The sequence below is a fragment of the Eurypyga helias genome, unplaced genomic scaffold, assembly GCF_000690775.1.
Source record: "Eurypyga helias isolate BGI_N326 unplaced genomic scaffold, ASM69077v1 scaffold26712, whole genome shotgun sequence".
NCBI classification, from domain to species: Eukaryota; Metazoa; Chordata; class Aves; order Eurypygiformes; family Eurypygidae; genus Eurypyga; species Eurypyga helias.
Genome location: NW_010235663.1, coordinates 37633 through 58444, shown reverse-complemented (window position 1 = coordinate 58444; position 20812 = coordinate 37633). Strand labels below are relative to the sequence as shown.

Genomic DNA, 20812 nt, shown 5'->3' with positions numbered 1-20812 from the left:
CCTAATCTTCTGCTAGGCATTTCAATGTAATTTATTTATTATTTGAATGTAATGTATTTATGTTATTTAATCTGCAGATTTTTCTGACCAGAACAGCTGAACTCATCTGCTATTTTACCATTTACAGAGAGCTTCTGTTTCCTTTTTTTTCTGTGCAGCATATTGACACATACTGTTCTGTGTACTGGGCTGTAAAGGAAGAATAGTATGAATACACAAATTATGTTAATTTGCAGGTACCATCTCATGTAAATAACTTTTTTTTTTTAAACCTAGGAAACCGAGATTAATTATGAAGATCAAATAAGTAAAATTGTTGTAGAGAAACAGGAACTTGAATGGCAGAAGGTAACTTTCCTACATAGTTTTAGTATGTATTATTAGTATTGTCTTTAGTATTAGTATGTAGTAATTGCCGAGATTTAATTTTAATATAGTATTAATATGGATTGTGAATTGGTACAATTCCCCTTTATAGGGCTATTGTAATTTCTAGTAGTAGAATGTAGCCAATAGTTTATTGTCTAGTCATGAATGTCTGTAGTTCTTACATTGATTTGGATTGCACCCAACCTAGAAATCTGGTTAACAAAAGAGTACCATGATAGTATGTGTCATGACTGGAAATCCTCTCAGAAGGGGCATAATATTGGAGGAAGAAGACGTTTAGCATAACATGAGGCAAGTTGACACATCAGTGTGTTGGAAGTTACGCAGCATCTTCTCTGTATTATGTTTGGCTTTGGGAAGTGCAAGTACCAGTGCCATTGTACAAACAACTTCACTTGCAATGTTTTTGGTGAGAAGTTTTCTAAAAAATTACTTTAAACAGAAACTCATGTTAGACATACTCAAAAGTGGTTTGTCAGCTTTTAAGTGATCAGAATGAAGTTTTCAGTGAAATAAGTCTAACATTCTTCTTAGGGTTAGGACTCTTGAGGTTATGCTTTCATAGGAAATCCATTCCCTTCTCTAATACAATCAAACCTATGACCCCTGTCACTAGGTCACAAGATAAAAGGCTTCACTCTATATATTTTACGATCACAGAAAAAACAATAATTTCAGCTCTATCCTTGATCTTGTGATATTTAACATCTTAGTAGTAAAGGAAGACTATTTCGTCTTGGAGTTCATCCTAACCATCTTAAATTAATAATCCTAACTGTGTGCTTTTTTTCCCTGCAAGACATGTATGTGCACACAGAAACAGGAAACATTTTATATTTGTAAAAGCAATAGTGCTTTCAATTTGTAACCCTTCTTTGCTTTTCTTAACCTAGCATTGCAGTTTTTAATAATCTGGGTTCAAAAGGGATGATTTCCATTCATTCTGAGACCTTCACAGCAGTTTAATTTACCATTAATAAAAAGATGGGACTAACAGGCAATTAGGCGAACTCTCTTTTTTCTGCACTTTGCATTTAACACTGGTACATGGCAAACCAGATATAAACAATGCATTGTGGATTTTAAGAAATTCATGTGTGCACATATGTAGAGCTCTGGAACTTCAAAGGAACAAGCTAGTATGGGTTTCCAATTCTGGAGATTCAAGTAAGATGAAAATGCTGAGTATGACATTTAAATTGAATTTGTGACCTGATGGTTTCTGAATGCAGAATCATATTGACCTCAATCGTACTTCAGTAAGTAGACAGCTTCCCCTCAAAGCCTCTGTTATACTTTTTCCTACAGACATATCCCTTTCAGTCAACATTTCTGTGATTCAGTATATATTTTATTTTACCTTGCATTTAGCAAAATAGTTTGAAATAAAGGCATGACTTGAACTAATTTTCTGGTTTAATATTACAATTTTAAAGCAAATCTTTGTCTAATTTTTATGAATACTGTTGCTGCTCTTGAAAAATATATGCTAGACTAGGGAAAACAGAATAACTGGGAAAAAATACCTTTAAATTTAAGTATACTCACTATAGTTACTATGACATCACAATATGAAAGGTGATTTTTGTTTATATTTTAAAAAGTAATTTTATTCTTCACTTCCCCTACACCACTCATACATGGTATGAACAGAAAATTTATTACAGAACTGAGTTTCTGAGGAAGTTATACATAATCATTTTATTTAATAGTCTTGACTGTGAGGCCTGTTAGGAAATGAATATTTATAGAAAATTCCCAGTCTCTTTATATGGGGTAAAATACATCGTTTGAATATATAGTACAAGGAAGACTGTGGTATATTATAAAGATCTCAGTATAAATTGTAAAGATGACTCTTCTGTGAAACCAAACATATCTACAGAAATCATTATATATTAGAAGTGTCAGTTTAACAGTATCGTGGATATAAAATTGTATTCCTGTGGTGCGTAGGAATTCTCCGCTGGGCATAGTTGATTTGCTGACACTGCAATACTCTTTCTGACTCTCTAGCACACTTGGTGTACCTTTTACCCACTAGAGAACCTGTGTCTGTGGACACAGTTCTAAGGGACAACTTGCGGAAAATGTTGCACAAGACTTCTGTTTACACATTCTTGAATGTTCATTCATGTAGTATGTATCGTTTGTTAGATGCAAATCAAAACTTTCTCTACCCATCTTACAAGACATTTATGAGTATGTACAAGAATATAAAACACCTTACCTCCACAGATTCTTGTCTAGTGTCAAAGGGTGACAGCTCTTGCTTGTGGAACTTAAAGCAACAACCATTTTCTGGGGGAAGTAACAATTTTGTGCAACAATTTTTTTCTCATGTCTGAAAAACTCTCGATTTCTCAATTAAGGCAGGAGAAGAAACAAAATTTCTCATGTGTGAAACGAATTTACTTTCTCCCAGTCATTCTTTTTACTAGTCTCAATTGATACTTATTTTTGTGAAGTCATTACTTAATCATTTCCTACTTCACAGTAATTTCTTAGCTAAATACCTATGTATATTTTGAGATAGCCTTTTGAGGACAGAGCCTCTTCACTACCTTTAACATTTTTTAGTATCTAGAACTTAAACCTGATTTACAAGAATATCTTCCGTATTACTTTACCTTGGCTGTGGGATGGGTTTCTCTGTCATGTATAGGAACATGGTGCTTAAAGAATTTAAAGACTTCCAACTTGCAGAGCATAGTATTAGTCTATGAAATTATGATAGGAAAAAAAAAATACCACCATAAAATAATAATTAAAAATAATAATTTTCTTGGGTTTATGGATGAGAGTAAATCCAGATAAGTTGATAAAAATCTTACACTGTCACCTTATGCTTAGTCTTTTCTGCCCTTCCTCAGCTCTTACATGTAGTTTATTAAATGACTAAAACTCAACTAAAATCAGCATCAGATTGTTATGTTTTAGTGGATTTATATTTTTTGAATGGACATTAAAACTAAAATTCTATTATAACTACTTGGAACTGTGTCAAGATGCAATTTGTGTTGGATTGCTTCTGCAGGTCGATAGGATGGGTACAAGTTGCTTATAGACAGCCTAACGATAACAAATAAGAATTGCAGAGATGAGAATTGTTACCTGTTATGAATTAAAGAGAAGCTGCTACCAAAAAGATTATTATCATATTATCAGTTAACGAATGTCTAAATGTCTTTTTTTTTTTTTTTGGTCTTCGGGTTTTGGTTTTAATCAATCTAAAAGTATTTAACAAGGAATTGGGTTTTTTTCTTGAAATACTACATCTATGGTTTGCTGTAAGATAATATTTAAAACTAAAATAATGTTGTTATTTTGCACAAACAGGAAACTTTGCAGCATCAGATGGACACATTGCACCAGCAAAACAAAGAAGCTATGTCAGCTTTTAAAAAGCAGGTAGCAAAGTAGGGCCTTCTAACTTGGACAATGAGACTTCAGAATACGATGGCATAGTAGCAAGTTATCTGTTGGTATTAAAATAGTTTTCTGTTGCATATGAAATGTTAGAATACACAGCTCAAAGAGATCAGGTCTTTTTCCTTCTTCCAGACACAGTATAATGCCTGTATTTTGACAGTTCTTCACAGTAAGCCACTCTTCCTGGGATTTTTCATTTCTGTTTTTTCAAAATAATCCCAGAGAAGATAATGCTTCTTCTAATATGATTTTAGGTTTGGGTTTTTTTTCTGCCATCTCTCTAAGATGGCATGTCCTCTGCAAGGTTAGACTCATAAACCATGGTAAAAGTTCTGCCCCTAATTTAATCTGTTTAACATTTGAAAGTGTGTTTTGGCCTTTCAAACAGGGGTTGTGTTTGTTCTCCATAATATATAATCAACAAATAAGAGTGCTGGAAGACCTTGCCGAGAACAGTCATAGCAACTGAAAGCGTTGCGCTTGGTCATGAAGAATTTGACTAACGCTGCATCACAATCATCACACAAAAAAGAAATTGACAACCACATCAATTTTTTTGTCTTGCCAAAATAATTTGTGATTCACGAACTTGCTGCTTGTGACTCTGTAGTTATAGTTAAAGCGGGGGGAAGAAACAGCAAATACACTAGGCGGGGTAATATAACTATGGTCTCTCGTGAAGTTGCATGAGTGAAAATCAATCCCATGTGCTGTATTGATCTGTGGTTTGGTGGTTTTTTTTTTTTTTTGTTTTTTTTTAATGCTTCTGACAGTTGCAGGCAAGGATGTTTGCCATGGAAGAAGAAAAGGTACTTTGTTACAATTATTTGTCATCCAGTGAAGCACATATGCAAATGATAATGCCATATAACTTAGCAAACATGTTCTAAGTATAAATTAAGTATATTACAATTAAATTGTCTTTCTTGCCATGGCCTTTGCAATAGAAGTTTCTTTATAGCCTTTGTTAATTTTGGGGTTTCGTTTATAGCCTATAGAACTTCAATTACTTGGGAAATGTCACTTTAAAATCTGCTTATGCTAAAAATCACTTGGGGGAAAAGTGTTCTTTGATAATTCTATATTGAAGATATACAGAATATACTTTATTTTGGGAATTTTGGACAAATTATCATAAGCTTTTTCCATATAACAGTGAAAAATAACAATTCTAACTTGTTTAGTAAAACCAGATACTAATGAGGCTTTTACTGATTTACCTGAGCTGGTTTCATAAGGAACTTAAATTAAACTGAAGTAAGATAGGCTTAAGCCTGAATTTATGGAATTTTTCTTAACTACATGAGGTTTTTATAGCAAGTTGAGTGCCTGCTTGCTCTTCTGAATAAAGGATTTGCATTGATATATTGGGGGGCTGTTTCAAACAGTGAAGCCAAGGAATGTCTCTGTGTCTATTGTTTCACTTAAATTTCCCAGTGATTAGGAGTGGATGAGTATGCTATATCCTTCTTAAGAACTTGCACAGAAATTTTCAGAAGTGAAATTAATTTGAAAGTATATCAAAGTAAACTTTATTTGCCTCATTTGTATTACCTGGTTCCCTCCGACCCTTCTTGTAAATGGGTATAACATCAGCCAGTCTCCAGTCACGTGGAACTTCCCCAGTTAACCAGGACTGCTGGACTTCTTACTTGTATTTGGAGTTTTTCCTTGTTAATACACCCTTTTTGTCCACACACACCTACGTAGTAGCACCTGATTTGTATTTTCAATGACAGCTACTGTTTTAGAATTAAATTATGTGCTGATATATTTCTTTTTCATCCCCTCTAAGTACTTCCATTGAATCAAATGATCCTTTCAGTACATTACACCAAAGTAACTGAAAGAATAAACTAAGCTGTAATGTTTCAGGACAGAGTTTGATTTCTCTGATTTACTTTTACTTATCAAGATGGATTCAGGAGGTTGCACTGCCAGTGCTGTGTTGGAAAGGAATGGAACAGGCAGGGGTGGTTGAACGGATGCATTTGTTTTCCCTGGTGCATTCTCTCATAGCTAGATTCTGTTCCCCATTGTATTGATTGCTGCCTGGGATTCTTCTCTGACTTAATTCAACTGAAGTTCTTTGACTATTAACATGCATGTATATGTGTGTGTGTTTGTGTATATATGTACATACATGCACATATATCTAAAAAAAAAAAAACCTAAAATGTGTTTGCACGTGTTTAGTAATTGTGGTGATAGCAGATTACTGGTCAATCTTTGTGGATTGGAAAAGCTGAGGAAGTTGTTTCTGTGAAGACTCTGCTAGAATGGATAAGAAAATAGGCTTACCTGATACTTTGCTTGCTATTTATTTTGTTATCTTAGTTCTAAAGTAACTTATTAATTCTGCCTTTATTAGGCTTGTCTCTCAGAATGAAAAAAAACCCCAAACTTGCTGACTAGTCCTAAGTAGTGAAAATATTTTAATTTTCACTATCATGTTATCACTTTTCTTTTTATAGCAGATATATACAATTTAAAATTATTTAGCTGAATTTTCACCTGTTTTCACCAATTAATTCTGTCTTAGAGGAGTAGTACTTTATGTTCGTAACCTTCTTATTGATAATTTCTTGTTGTAAATGCATTCATTCTGCCCAATTCCTGAAGTACAGCTTTTGTTGTAAGGGAAAATATCAACTTGCTGTAGTAACAAAAGAAAAAGAAATTGCTGGACTGAAAGAAGCATTAAAAGCATTACAGGTAAAGTATTATTTTTGTTAAATAACTTTCCTTGGTATGCAAGTGCTTTGGTTTTAGCTGTTTCTCTGGTAAGAAAATAGTTGTTTTTAAGAGGGCCTTTAAGGTCTTCTCGCTTAATCTTTATAGTACGTGTACATCTCACTTTTTAACACTGAATTTCTGTTCTAGTCTTCTGTGTCAATTCTGCTTTGAATTAGCTACATTCCAGCTAAATTTCTTTTCCTCCAGAAGAACTGCAGAGTCGAAAGTCCAAATAGCATGTGAAACGTGCTTCCTTTTCATTTCCACTGTCGTCATCTGTTTTTCTATTCTTGTCTTCTGACTTCTCACCTGCCTGGAAGGTCTGGTTTTGGACTCTTGAACAGAAACAAGTATTCACACTGGGCCTCCAACTCACAGTGCTGCCTGTGTTTGCTATGATTTTCCTTTGTTTCACTAGGAGATTTCTAGTGAAAATGGTCTCATTTTTTTATTTACCACTTAATCCATGGCTTTCCAATGCCTGTTTGTCAGTAAAATTGTTGGATTAATGCACAATTTACTCTGGTGTTGCTTGGTGTTATTTCTGTACTGTACTTTATGTTGTTACAAGGTGTTGGAGCAGTGGTGGCTGTGATTCACAATTACTTGAAGTCAAGGAAAACACAGGGACATAGCTAGCATTTGTTTTTCTTTTAGAGACCAAGGCAGATATATTGAAAATAGATTAAAAGTGTAGAACTCACCGCAGAGAATTAGCACTGTAATGCATTGCCAGATTTCAGGTATTGCCAGGAACTAATTATTTTTCTACCCCAAACAGAGTGGGATAATAATTCCACTGAAAATAAAATAGTTATAATGGATTATTACCCGTGAGTTTGCAACATGTTTGGTTCTTATTAACATTCTCTTATAATGGGATTCTTTTACTTGGTATCAGACTGTTTAATTATTTAGTCAACAGTGAAGGTATTTTAGGAGCAAAAGAAATTTATTCCCATGGCTGGCCTTCTGTGCAGTAGCTGTAAGGATTTTGTTGCCTTGTTCAACTCTGGGCATAGCACAGATGATAATATCCCTCCATGGTCTGCTGAACATAATAGGTAGACAGCAAGAGTAATGAAAAATTCCACTGGCCTTTCTTTTGTAAGAAAAAACAAATTTCAAAAAAAGCTTAACATTAATTTTTTGATGTTCACAGGTTAAACATTTGTGTTATAGTATAGTTCAAATTTAGGAAATTCTGCTGTGGCTTGAGAAAGTCACAATGAACTTGTGGACCCAGAAAAATTATTTGGAAATCAGCCTAAACTATGAGTGAGGAATTTCTAATTTGGTTTTGTAGCCATCTTTATCCAGAGAGTCAAAATTTTACCTTAAAATTATTATTTTCTAGGCTTAGTTTTTTTCTAGAAATAATATTTTCTGTATGAGGTTTACACATGCTGGGTTCTTTGATGTTTCTCTTTTTTTTTTTTTCTAGACATGTTTAAATATTCTAAGAGACATACAGACTAAAGCTCTTGTGAGCTTAAGTATTTTGCAAGTTAAAATTCTCTGAGGTCAATGGTGTATGAAAAATAGTGTTAATGGCTTCAAATTTCAATCTTTTATTATTAAAGCATACAAGATTGGTACAATATGTCTTTATATGCCACCATTCAGTGTATCTACCTAGAATTTTTTTCCAACAGGGAACACACATTCCCCTAGGACTTGAGAGAATATTTCCATTTCTATCTTTTTCTTCTCTGTTTATTTAAGAATCTAGTTTACAGACTGTGGTCCATTTACACATTATTTTTATGCTACATGTCAGAAAACACAAGGATTTATGTATTTTTCAAAACTCCTCTAGTAACAAATCAGCATAAAGCATTTTTACATAATTTAAATATTGACATGAAATTATGTAAAGTGAATCTAATAATAAAATAAGTAGCATAATTGTTAATTCAAAATCAGTAGTACTGTATTGGATTGGCAATAAATGCAATTATATCTTAGGTATGAGAATACCTAAATATGCAGGTTGTCATCAGAAAAAATGTAACTACAATTTAACGAAAACCTCTCTTTCATTTTGCAGATTGCAAAATACACTTTACAAAAGAAACTGAATGAAATGGTAAGACATTAATGAAAGTAAAAAATAAGTAACAGCTTCTATGAAAAGAAAATGTCTGCTTAGAGTGTAATGCAAAAACCAACCAACTCTAATATTTAAATGATGTGTGATAATTATTAAAATGACCAATAGAGGTGATAGCAGATTTGAATCTGAAAAACTTTCAAATGCAATATTTTTAGGGTTTTTTGTTGTTGTTCGTTTGATAGCTGCTTCTTACCATTTGGATATTTTTTCTCCCTGAATTAAAATATAATTGGTACATTTGTTCTCTTTGTAGTGAAGTTTTTTTTTTTTTTAGAGACTGTAATTTGAATAATGTAATTATATTACCCTTATAGGATGTAGCATATTTGTCTCAAAGAAGTAACAGGGAATTGCAAGCAGTTCTTGTTTTGTTTTTAAGAAAAACTGATAGTTTTCACCTCACTCTTTTTCACTCCTCTTCTCAGAATTGCTTCTTAACATCAGTGAACATCCTGAACAGTTTAGTTTTCATCCAGTCCAGCTTACTCCCTTTGACACAGAGAATAAATTTATGAAGAATGACAGCATAGTCGCTCTGAACCCTTTTGTCTGTTTTAGGAAGTGAAAGAGTGAGCTGCAGAAACATTGCCAAGCTTGATTGAATAAATGCTGTGAAAATTCTGCTGCTGCTCAACTGGAAAGAATAAAGATAATATTGTCAGACCGTTACAAACTGTGATTTTAATTAAGAAGCTCAAAAAACTAGGGTCCAGTTTAGCTTTAAGTACCATGACATTTGTACTGAAAGTCATCTTCAACGCTACAGTGGTTTTACACAAAATATGGTGAAATTGAATAATGTGCCCTCTGACCTGGGAGATAAGACTACAAGTTAAAGATCAAAGGCAACATAAAATGTGTTTTGTCTTACTTTACTTCTATTTATCCTTAAAATACATCTGATCTAAAACTGTGTTTAAAATATACAAAATTATTGAACCTACATTTAGGTCATTTGACATATTACCTTTCTTTCATAACTTGCAAACTCAGTCTTCCATATGAATGAGAATATTTGAATCACAACACCTTTTCTATAAGCTGGAATTGCTGCTCTGCTGCTTAAAAAAATCTTTCTCATGTTTATAAACTTTTCCATAATTGATTATTTGAATATTTTTAAAACATTGGGGTACTGTGGGTTTGATACAGAGTATGGCTATTAAAAACACTGTTGAGTGGGGGACAAAATACTAGAAATCCTCTTTTGCATGTAACACTAAACATAAAATGTATGGTTTGGCCGTACTTGTAGAAGATGCTCTGAGATGAAGTAATGAATACAAAAAACCACAAAGTATAATAAGTGAATTCTTTCCTACAACCTTATGCAGTAGCAGACTAATACAGTTGTAGACTGGGTCAAATTCTACCAATTTTATTTGTTGAGTAGCTGCACTGAAATAAATGGTACATTCTAGGGATCAAAATAGTAGCAGCCCATGTAGGCACTTAGTTTTCATAAAAGGCAAAATATTTAAAAGTAAAACAGATGAACTTCCAAATCATCCATTTGAGACCCATTTCAATTTTAAGTTTGTTAAAGACAGATTAGATCGTGCTGTGGCTAGTATTTTGAAAGTACACAGATGTGCTGCTCAGTTTATTTCCTGCACCCTGGAAACTCTGCCAGTCAGTACCATACGTGCTGGGGATTGAGCATGCCTTATCAACATAGCATTTTATTCTGGGTTTGTTTCTTTCATTCTGTTCTTTTTCTCTAGCATATGTAATGTCAATATATTGCATATACCCCATATTTTAGCATGCTATTCAGTTAAGTGTAGGTGATAATTGTAATGATGATATAATTCTTTTGATGTCTGCTACAATTTTGAAATAGTGGAAGTTTTTGGTTCATGTTGAAAGACTCTATAGGGACAAAGAAACAAAGGATTTATTTTCTTCCAACTTTCCTTTGTTTCCAAAGTAAGTGTTGATTATTGCATGTGGTCTAGTTGCTTTGCACCTGACTGTAATGGATAGTAGCACTCATGCAGTCAGGAAGGCTACAGGATGATTCCTACAAAGCTGGTTGTCTGGTAGAATAAGGTTCGGTGTGGGTCCTGTATTGTGGTCTCTTTCTTGCTGCTGAAATAAAAAATAACTGGAGGAGAATGGCCTTGGTCAGCTCTTGGATTTCTCGTTCATTAATTTCCTGGCATGTGATACAGTGTCGAATGCTAGAACGCTCCGAGTGTAGAATAAAAGCTGATACAGAGTAGGAAAAAAACCCTGATGTAAATTTTTCATCTGTTCATGTGTTGCCTTGTGAACTTGTGTTGTCTGATCCTGGGCATGTCTGAGAGAGTAAGCGTTTAGAGTTATTTGTCTTCTGCAGTATATAAATCTTAGTCTCATTCTTGGTTTTTCAAATTTGAGCACCATGATACAGATTTAAGGCTAGTGTTGGCTGGTTTAGAGACCAAATCTTGTGTGCAGTTCAGAAGAGCAAACTGGGAGTGCAAGATCTCTGTGTAGTCAATGGCGACATCACTGTCTACAGCGTAGTGATTCAGTGCATCAGTATCAGTGAGTAAAGTAGATGGGGTGGGGTGACTGCCTCTCTGAATGACTTGTAATTAGTCTAGTTTCACTTGCTGATTGTGTTTATACTGGTAAACTGAATGTTTGTGAGACCATCTAGTGAAGCTGCAATCAAGTGATACGAAATGGTCTAGGTTCATTAAACTCCACTGCTCTTCCAACAAGGGAAGCTGCATCCAAATAACCCACGTCGTTCCCAGCAGTCTCCTGAACTGTGCCCCGAACTGCTTACGTGAGTGCTCCTTGGCATAGGTCAAAATGTCAGGGATGTTTTCACAACAGTATAGGCATTTCCTGAGAGCTTCCCTGCCACCATTTAGTTTTCTAATACAGATGTAGTTAGCAAACAAATGAAAACTTAATTCCTGTAGAAAGTTAAAATAAATGTAATTTAAAAAGTTGGTTTGTTCTTAACAATCAAGGGTAGGCATGTTATTCTTAGTTCCTTTCCACCTTTATTTAGGAACTTGCCTGTAACTATACTATGATGTTTAAAAATACAGTGAGAAGGCAGGGATACAGTATAAATTTGAAATAATGATTTTTAAGTAGAAAAATGGTGGGAACTAAAGGAACTATTCTGGATATGTTTTTTCTATATTGAAGATTTACAATTGGTAGCCTTTTGCATAATTTTCACATGATCTTGCCTTAGGTCTCCATGCCATTACATCTCCTTTGTTTCTCTGACACTTTCACCTCCCAATTACCACCTTCTGCTTCACTGAGTAACTCTGACTAGAGACTCAATTTCCAGAATATCTTTGAGATATGAGCAATTCCCTCTTTGTCTTCCTCCAGTCACCTACCTGACCTTGAGCTATTTCTCTGGTCTAGTTCCACCAAGAAATCATTGTGCCTCAACAAACCATATGGCCACAATCAGTTCCACTCCCCATCCCAGCTTATCTTTATTACTGGTGGAGGGCAGGGCAATAACTCCTGTTCTTGCAGTATCAGACGTTAGGAAGGAGAACCAAGATTCTGTGGGTCGTACTCCAACTCCAGGGTCATACCCTCCCTATCCTGCAGTGTCTCCTGGTGTTTTTTGATTTTCTATACAAGACTGCTTTAAGACCTTTTCACCGTGAACAGAGGACTCGCACATTCAGGGAAGGATGTCAGAAGGCAAACCAAATGGCTTTTATTTTACTATGCACTAAGCCTGGAGAGCAGCTTGCCATCAAAACTTACATTCAGGCAAGTGGTAAGCTCTCAAAACTTTTGAGGTTATAGCAGGCCAATTCCTTTTCTCACTGGAAAGAGCCCTAGGAAATAACAAAGCATATCTCTACTTTTCTAGTGAGGAGGGAGGACTATGCTGTTTTGCTGACTTAAAGAAATTGGGAGAACACTACGAAGAATCTATGTAAAAGAAAATGCAAAAAGCCTCAGATCTGGCCACAGGCTGTTCCAGTCTCGAATTAGCAATGTTTCCCTGCTCATCAGTCTCTTAAAATAAATACGTGAATGACTATCAGGAAAAACAAATATGATTTTTCCTTTGTTGTTGTTGTTATAAAATCCACATCCTAGAATTAGCTAAGCACAGTTTTTCAAGAGTTTATGTGTGATTAGGAAAAAGTATATGAACATTCACCGTCTACATTCCTTGCAGTGATTCTGTAAGTGGTGGTGTTTCTTTACCAGTGCTTCCATTATGACTTTCCATTTGCTGTAGTGTATTTAATTTCATACCTTATAAAACATGAGAAATTTGTATTATATATCCTGTTTTGCTAGCCTTATGTTGGTCATTTCTTTTGATTACTATCAGTTTTTATTATCCTCTGATGCTTCGACATGTATTGCATTTGTTACTGTATGGAAATGGAGCCTCACAGAAGCCAGACTGGGCCCGACTCATCCTTGTGTAACTTGAATTTACACAGGAATGAATTTGGCCCAATTCCTTTTAATTTCTGTCTGCTCTACTGTAGATTAGAAATAGATTAGATGGCTAAATAAATGGATAGTTTTTCTGAGGAATTAATTTAACCCAATCTTTTCTGAGAAAATGAAGTTTAAAATTGACCAAATAGTACCTACAAAGTGGTTAACAAAAACAGGGTATAAAGAGGAACGCAAACTTAGTGTATATAAAATAAAGGATAACAAAAAAATTTTTAAAAAATCAGTGGCATGTGTGACTGAATAGTTTCCTGCGGATATGTATTTTTGATCACCCCCTCACAAAACAAGAGAGAGTGAGTGGTAAAATTAATGAAACTTAAGTACATTTCACTTAATTATTGATTGTGGGACAACCTGAGCAATGAGGTACAAACATAGCTGCTGAAGCCAACGTGTTGTTTTGCATCTGCAGCCAAAAACATGGGCAGGTACTGAACAGCTGATGTGGGGTGGGTGCTGCATTAGTCTGCATGGACATCCTACATCGAAGGAGTGAGAGAATGCAGTGCTGTGCTGGGTGGCAGTGCAGGAGGACAAGCATAAACCACAGGCAGCAGTACGAAGTTACACTGTGTTCACAACACAGTGGCCGATTAAAGAACGTGTTTAAACCACATAACAAAGGAAAACTTGAAATCAGGGTTTGAAAACAGTTAATGCAGAGATATTCTGGGGATGGTTTTGCATTTATGCTATTATGATAAAAAGCATTTGGCAAGTTGATTTGTACATGACAGTCAATATCGTTAAATAGGTGTTTCATTTGTTTCTAACAGGATCAAAAATTACAGATGCACTTAACAGCAAAAGAGGAGCATCATAAGAAACTGAATGAAGTTGAGAAGTGTTATGCAACTATTGCATGTCAGTTTGGAATCGTTAAAGGTGTTCATGGAAAACTAGAGCATAATGGTATGCCTGTTTGTAATATTCAGCATTTGTTCTTGCTTTGTTTTGACAATACAGAGTTGGAGACACCTGACGGTTCAGAAAAATAGCAGCTACCATGTGCCAAACATCAAATGTACCTCAGTAGCTTTCTCAGTGTCTCTGACAGTGCCAGGTTAAGCAGCACAGGCCCCATACCTCTCCTGCTCTTTGCTGAACACTACTACAGTCGTGTGTGTGACCACATGGTAAATTACACTGAGGAACTGATTTTTGTTCAAAACAATCCAGCAGCAGATCCACTGCTTCCAAAAAAAAAATTGATCCATCCCTTAAAAAAAACCAGACAAAACCAAACAAACCCACAGGTTGTGGGGTTTTTTTATGCTTAATTTGGTTCAGCTTCCTCATGCCATTCAGTATAATCAACATAAACAGTTGTACCAGCTCAAATGAGGGGATTTAATGGAAATAGCAAAGAGGGGGAAATGAGTACTATTTTAAGTAGGTTTAATGTTGTGAAATGGACAGAAAACATTAATGAAATAATAAAAAATTCATTTGTTGTACAGAAATCTTAAACCTTAAAACCCATTCAGTAAATATATAGGGTGGTATGAATAATTTCATACAGTTATGGTTATATAGATTCTGATGATATGGCTATTCAAGCTTTATCAATCAGTATCTTGTCCCCATTCATGTGTTGTAACAGCACAGAATTATTTGGGAATCTACTAAGATGCAAAACTATTATTCCACATACCTTTATTTTATATAAATATGTAATTTTTATCTTTAAAATAAAGCTGATAACCTCAAGTAATAAAAATACCTCATTTACATCAGGTTTTGTACCAATTGAGAGAGAAATCTTTGTTTCTCATTAAAAAGTTATACATTTCTAAGCAAACATCACAGTGTATGTGTAGAATATGGGCTTATATATAATTTTGTGTGCCTGCAGTTTTATCATAAAATAGATTCGGTTGGAAGGGACCTTAAAGACCATCCAGTTCCAACCCCCCTGCCATGGGCAGGGACACCTTCCACTAGACCAGGTGGCTCAAAGCCTCATCCAGCCTGGCCTTCAACACTTCCAGGGATGGGGCATCCACAGCTTCTCTGGGCAACTTGTCCCAGTGCTTCACCACTCTCTCTGGGAAGGGCTTCTTCCTGACACCTAATCTAAATCTCCCCACTTTTAATTTAAACCCATTACCCCTTGTCCTGTCACTACAGGCCCTTGTAAAAAGTCCCCCCCAGCCTCCTTGTAGCCCCTTCAGGCACTGGAAGGTGCTATAAGGTCTCCCCGGAGCCTTCTCTTCTCCAGGCTGAACAAGCCCAACTCTCTCAGCCTGTCCCCAGAGCAGAGGGGCTCCAGCCCTCTGAGCATCTTCGTGGCCTCCTCTGGGCTTGGTCCAACAGGTTCACGTCTTTCTTGTGCTGGGGGCCCCAGTGCTGAATCCTGTACTTCCAGTGAGGTCTCACCAGAGTGCAGTAGAGGGGCAAAATCACCTCTTTCGACCTACTGGTCACACTTCTCTGAGGGTGCACTCAATCCCACTGTTCATGTCACTGACAAAGATGTTAAACAGCACCGGTCCCAATACTGAGCCCTGAGGAATGCTGCTCATCACTGGTCTTCACTTGGGCGTTGAGCCATGGACCACAACTCTTCACAAACATCCAGCCATTTCTTTATCCACTCTGTGGTCCACTTGTCAATTCCATGACTCTCCAATTTAGAGGCAAAAGATGTCATGTGGGACAGGCCAAATGCTTGTAGCTGACATCAATATCATCCCTGTAAACACATACACAGGACATAAATAAAAATAAGTATTGTTTTTAAGGAACGTTGTATAACTGAAAACCAGCAAGCAAACAACAACAAAAAAACCCCAAACCCACCATAACACCAAAATATTTTTGAAATACCAAAGCTTATAAGTTGTGGTTTGTTTTTTTCTGAAACCAAATACCACCTGGTGTGATATTACACTGAAAGATGACACTATACAGAAAAAGTAGTTGAGTTGTATTTTCAGTCTTAGTCTCCATTCCATGAAGATGTTTATTTTATAAATTATATTCACATGCATTGCAGTTATAAATCAAATGTTCCTTCATATGTGAAAGTATATGTTAACATGTTTTCACTTTTGTTCAAAGTACAGGAAGCGATACAGCTCAATAAGAAGCTAACATCAGTGAATAAAAGACAAGAGACTGAAATAAATAATCTGAAGGAAGTAAGTGTACTATGCATTTCTGAATTTGTAAGTGGAGTTCTTTGGGACTTCTACAAGCTGTTGTAGCATTAATAGAGGTAGTAGACAAGCAGCAGAACTATTCCTCATTCTGACTGATAGCTAAATTAGTTTTATGCTTTCTTGCTAGGCACAGATGTTTCAGATGAATGCCAATTAAAATTTGAGCAGCTCTGAATAGTTTCTGTAACTTGTGAGTTTTTATTTACCTCCACAGCGTCCTACTTGTTTCTTGTTAATTATTAGCAACAGGTCTTCTTCCTGTGCCGTGTTGTCATTGCTTCTCCCATTTGATATGGAAAGGTAGCAGTGGTGACTTCCGTTTAGTCCGAGAGAGAACATGAAAGTAGTTGCTATAGAAGCAAGCTGGTAGCTTGAAGGTAGGATAAAAAGCACCACTGAATACCCTGTGAAATGGTGGAGTGTTGTGACAGGGCAACTGGGACATTAGAAAATAGTGGTACTGTGAACAAAGAACTTGTGTGGCCTTTAAGATCTTTTCTGCCCTCATCTATTCAGATACTAGTATTTGCCAGGTACGTTTTTGGGTTGCATTCTTGAACATGTATAATAACGTGAAGAACAAGTTCTCTCTTCCCTTTGAGCTGTTTCTTAAGTGCTTACAGAAGAGCAAGGGAACCCTCTGAAGTCAAAATTGTTCTGTAAACTCAATATCTTTTCATACCACATCTTTTTCATATCTCCTTATCTTTCTATTCCACTTTGATTCTCTGAAGATTTGAGGTAAGAAAACAAACGCATATTCTTGGCTTCTTGGCTTAATGGTAATCCCCAGCTTCCAGACAAATGCTTTGGACTGCCATGGAATCTTTGCAAAGTTTGTGATTTTTCTTGCAAAACAAAAAAGGGTGGGGTCTGGGATCATTTTTAAATGGCAACATGACACTATGACCTTTTTATATTTCGGTAAAATTGATCAAAAATTGGGTGTTTACCTGCCATGACCTTTGTTTACCTGAAAAATGATGTTTGAATATACAGAACTACCTGGAATTTCTCTAGTGTTGTTTTTCATTCTTAAGAGCACACAGCCCCTTATTCTTATGTTTCTTCGGAGTATGATACCTCTGGAAGTCTGACAAAACTAAACTTTATTTTGAAATGAAGACAGTTTAAGGCTTTTTCATTTGTTTCAGTCTTACCTTCTCTAGTGCTTTACTTAATTTTTATATTTAACACATTAAGTTATTTTAGCCACAGTAAAGATTAACTGTGAATTCAATCTAGAATTGTTTAGTTACATACTAGAATATAACATGACAAACCTCAGTGCCATAAAGACCAAGTTTTGAAGTGACTGATCAAGATTGCAGAACTCCTACTCTCATAAAGCCAAAGAAACACAATACCAGTAAAGCAGAACACTGTAAGAATTCTCAAGTTAATTTCTAAATTATAATTAGAAATGTTTATTAGCTACATAATCCAAATTATACATTCTATAAATAAATATATATTTTACATACATACATAACCTGTATGTGTTTCTCTGAAAAATCTGATGGATGTAAGAGCCACAGTAAAATAGTGGAAGTTGTCAGTGGTGATAACTTCCCTTTGTAGAAAAGCTGTATTTGTTAGAATGCTAATGTTGTCATAGCCATACAGGTCTGAGGACAACTTTGTCTTGTGTGCATTTAGTACACTTCAACTATGTGAGTTTTTAAAGGAATTGTCATTTATGGGGGAAAAAAAAGGGACATTCATCTGAAATACAGCGTATCTTTATTGTAATATATTTTAAATATAAAACCAGGAGTTTTAGGAATTTTTAAGCATCACAGTAAATTATATTTGTTGCTTTTGGTTAAGAAACTGAAAATAATTCATTACTTGGAGTTCTTTGAGGGTAAGTAATTTAAGAGGTAAGAAAAATGTTTAAGAAAATTTTACATAGTGAGATTTCTGAGTAACAGAGGTGTGTGAGAGAAACTGTTAGTGATTTATGTGCTCCAGTAATCAAACATATAGCTTGATCCAATTTTTTTTCAGCTGGGCTCTTGATTCTTGAGGTCATGGGTGATGAATTTTAAATAAAATACTGTTGGATAAGCAGAAGAAGAGGCCAACTGAAACTTAATCTGGCTTCCTCAGTTCACCAGGAAATGCCTTTATTCTGGTTATTCCTTAATTTCTTATTGGTTGTTTAGTATGTGACCATTCTATTTTGAATGTCAGTGGCAAACTAAACTGGAATTTAATTTCTTAGCCTTTTAATATTCATGCAGTGCTGCAGCACTTTGGTGTGGTAATGCCTTATTCTGAAAAAAAAAAAAAGGGAGGAGGTGTGCTTATTTGTAAATATAGGTTTATAAATAAAAGTTGTATATAATAGAAAGACATGCCCATCTCCTCAAAATGCAGAATGTCACAGAATTTCTGTGACAACACTTAAAAATTAACAGTATAGTAAAAAAGTACAGTCCATTATTCAATGTTCCCTATTTCAACAGTTTGCTTATAAAGCATTTCTGGAAAGCTCTGTAGTGAGAGGGTGCATTTCTGAATTATATCTGTGATGGCACTTGTTAGTTCAGCACAACTTCTCTTTGTGAGGGTCTGTTGGCTCATCCTTTGCACCACTGTGTAAGCAAAAATTCCTTGGACCCAGTAATAAGTGCCCTGGGCTAATTTCATTTTGTTGTGGTTACCTCATACTTAGCCTACCCATCTTAAATTAGTCAGGTATTTTCCCTTCTTGGGAATTTATCTGTTGTAGAGCTGAAGGTGTCTACAAGAGGTACAGAGCAATGAGAAAACTTTGATGTTTAGAAGAACTTGGAAGAGGGGTTACCAGGCTGTTTTCACTTGTTACATAGCTGAAAGAAGTCATGATATCTGCAGCACAAGGTGGGACAACTTACAAAGCTGGTTTTATCTGCTTTGGAGACTTGACTGACCTCTAACAGCTCTGACAACTGGGCTCAAACTTTTTTCCTCTATAGCCTCAGTGCTGGAGTGGGAATGACTAACCTTAAAACCTTAATGTGGCTGTCAGCTCTTATCACAGCCATTACTTTGACTCAGACCAGGATGATCTCACACGTTTGTTCCTAATGGGAATATGAAGTTACTGAATGCTATTCAACGTTCGTGAATAAACGTAAACTAATCTCCAATTTTAATGAAATAGCAAGTATGTGATGGGAGTATAACAACTTACCATTGCCTGCTTACAAATCCAATTCTTAAATCATGGCTTAAGAGACTGTGGCATAACTTCCTTTTCGGTAACATTTATTTTAGAATTTGAACATTTAGATATTCAGCGTGGTAGGATGCTTTCCAAGCACTATGAAAATGCTTGTATTGAAATCTGGCCAAGAAAAGCAGCAGAATGAAACAAACCTTTAAAAAACAGCTCTGCTGCTCAAGGCCTGAAAGATTACAAGAGAGTTGCACTGATCTAGGAAGAAAGCAAAAAGATATAGTTGTAATTTTGGATGCACTTTAAGTTTGCGTAAGGTATCAGCACTGTCTTGGGAAGTAGTTACATCTGCCTGTGCTGGCTGCTTTTCCAGTCCCGTGCCATGTCTTCAGGCTGGTACATGCATTTGTGTGGCCTTGAGGGGAAGTAGAATGAAAATTTTGTATTAATTAAAAATGCATTTTACCAAGAAAAGGGAGTAAGTTTTAGCTTTGATCAACTAGCAAAGGAAAATACATTTAAGGAGCAGGACAGTTTCTTTTGTGGTTCTCTTGACTCAGGCTGGCTTGAGGAGTTTTCTGAAGCTATGTCCCTAAGCATTGGCTGCTAGCAACACACCAAAGGAATGGCTTTACAGTCCTATCATTCTTTCTTAACATTCCCCAAAAACTGGTAAAAATATTTTCCAGATTCATTTTAATTTGTAGCATTCTGAATACTACTGGTGACCTTATTAATGTTAAAAAGATACTAAAAAAAAAAAAAAGGCAAAAAATCCCTGGGGATGATTTTTTTTTTTTTTGAGTACAAAAAATAAACATATGTATGTACAAAACTATCTTCTATTATTTTCACAGCTACATAGCTTGTGCTTTCACTCACCATGAAAAACTTTCCCATTATTTTTGGTGATCTGGTTTGTGTTGGTTCTTTTGGAGTTTTGCTGCTTTATGGTTGCTTGTTGGTTTTTTTTTCCAGCCTACAGCTTTGTTAGATTAGCAGACCTGGGTTTGGTTCCAGATGCGTTGTACACATCCACCTGCTATACACAAAGAAGAAAATCCAGTCGTCTTTTTCTACTGCAAGGGCAGAATTTACTTAGTGTGACTTCTTTCGCTGTGACAAAATAAGTACTAAGGTTTTTCTGCATTCAGTAAACGGCGAGTTTTGAAAAATACAGAGTGTCAGATCCATAGCAGGCTTTTGCACCTGCTGGTATAGCACACAGCCTGTTAGCGGTGTTCTGCATACCCTTAATCCAGTTCTCTGTAAAGGTTGGCACAGTGCACCTTTTCACTTTTTGCAAAATTAGAACTGCTTGCACCTCCTGCCACTTAAATGCAGAAG

The 20812-nt window shown here is 35.6% G+C and overlaps 1 protein-coding gene across 1 annotated transcript in view; it reads left to right on the top strand.

The window, feature by feature from the left end:
* Window positions 1-276: 276 nt before the first annotated feature.
* CCDC73 (coiled-coil domain containing 73) overlaps window positions 277-20812 on the top strand; it is a gene marked incomplete at its 5' end in the record, with an annotated part of 41811 nt that continues 21275 nt past the window's right edge. The window contains 7 exons of the mRNA XM_010146845.1: window positions 277-348; window positions 3730-3801; window positions 4596-4631; window positions 6463-6537; window positions 8609-8647; window positions 13912-14047; window positions 16199-16278. Of these exons, the coding sequence (XP_010145147.1) occupies window positions 277-348; window positions 3730-3801; window positions 4596-4631; window positions 6463-6537; window positions 8609-8647; window positions 13912-14047; window positions 16199-16278 (510 nt within the window). The remainder of the gene's footprint in view (window positions 349-3729; window positions 3802-4595; window positions 4632-6462; window positions 6538-8608; window positions 8648-13911; window positions 14048-16198; window positions 16279-20812) is intronic.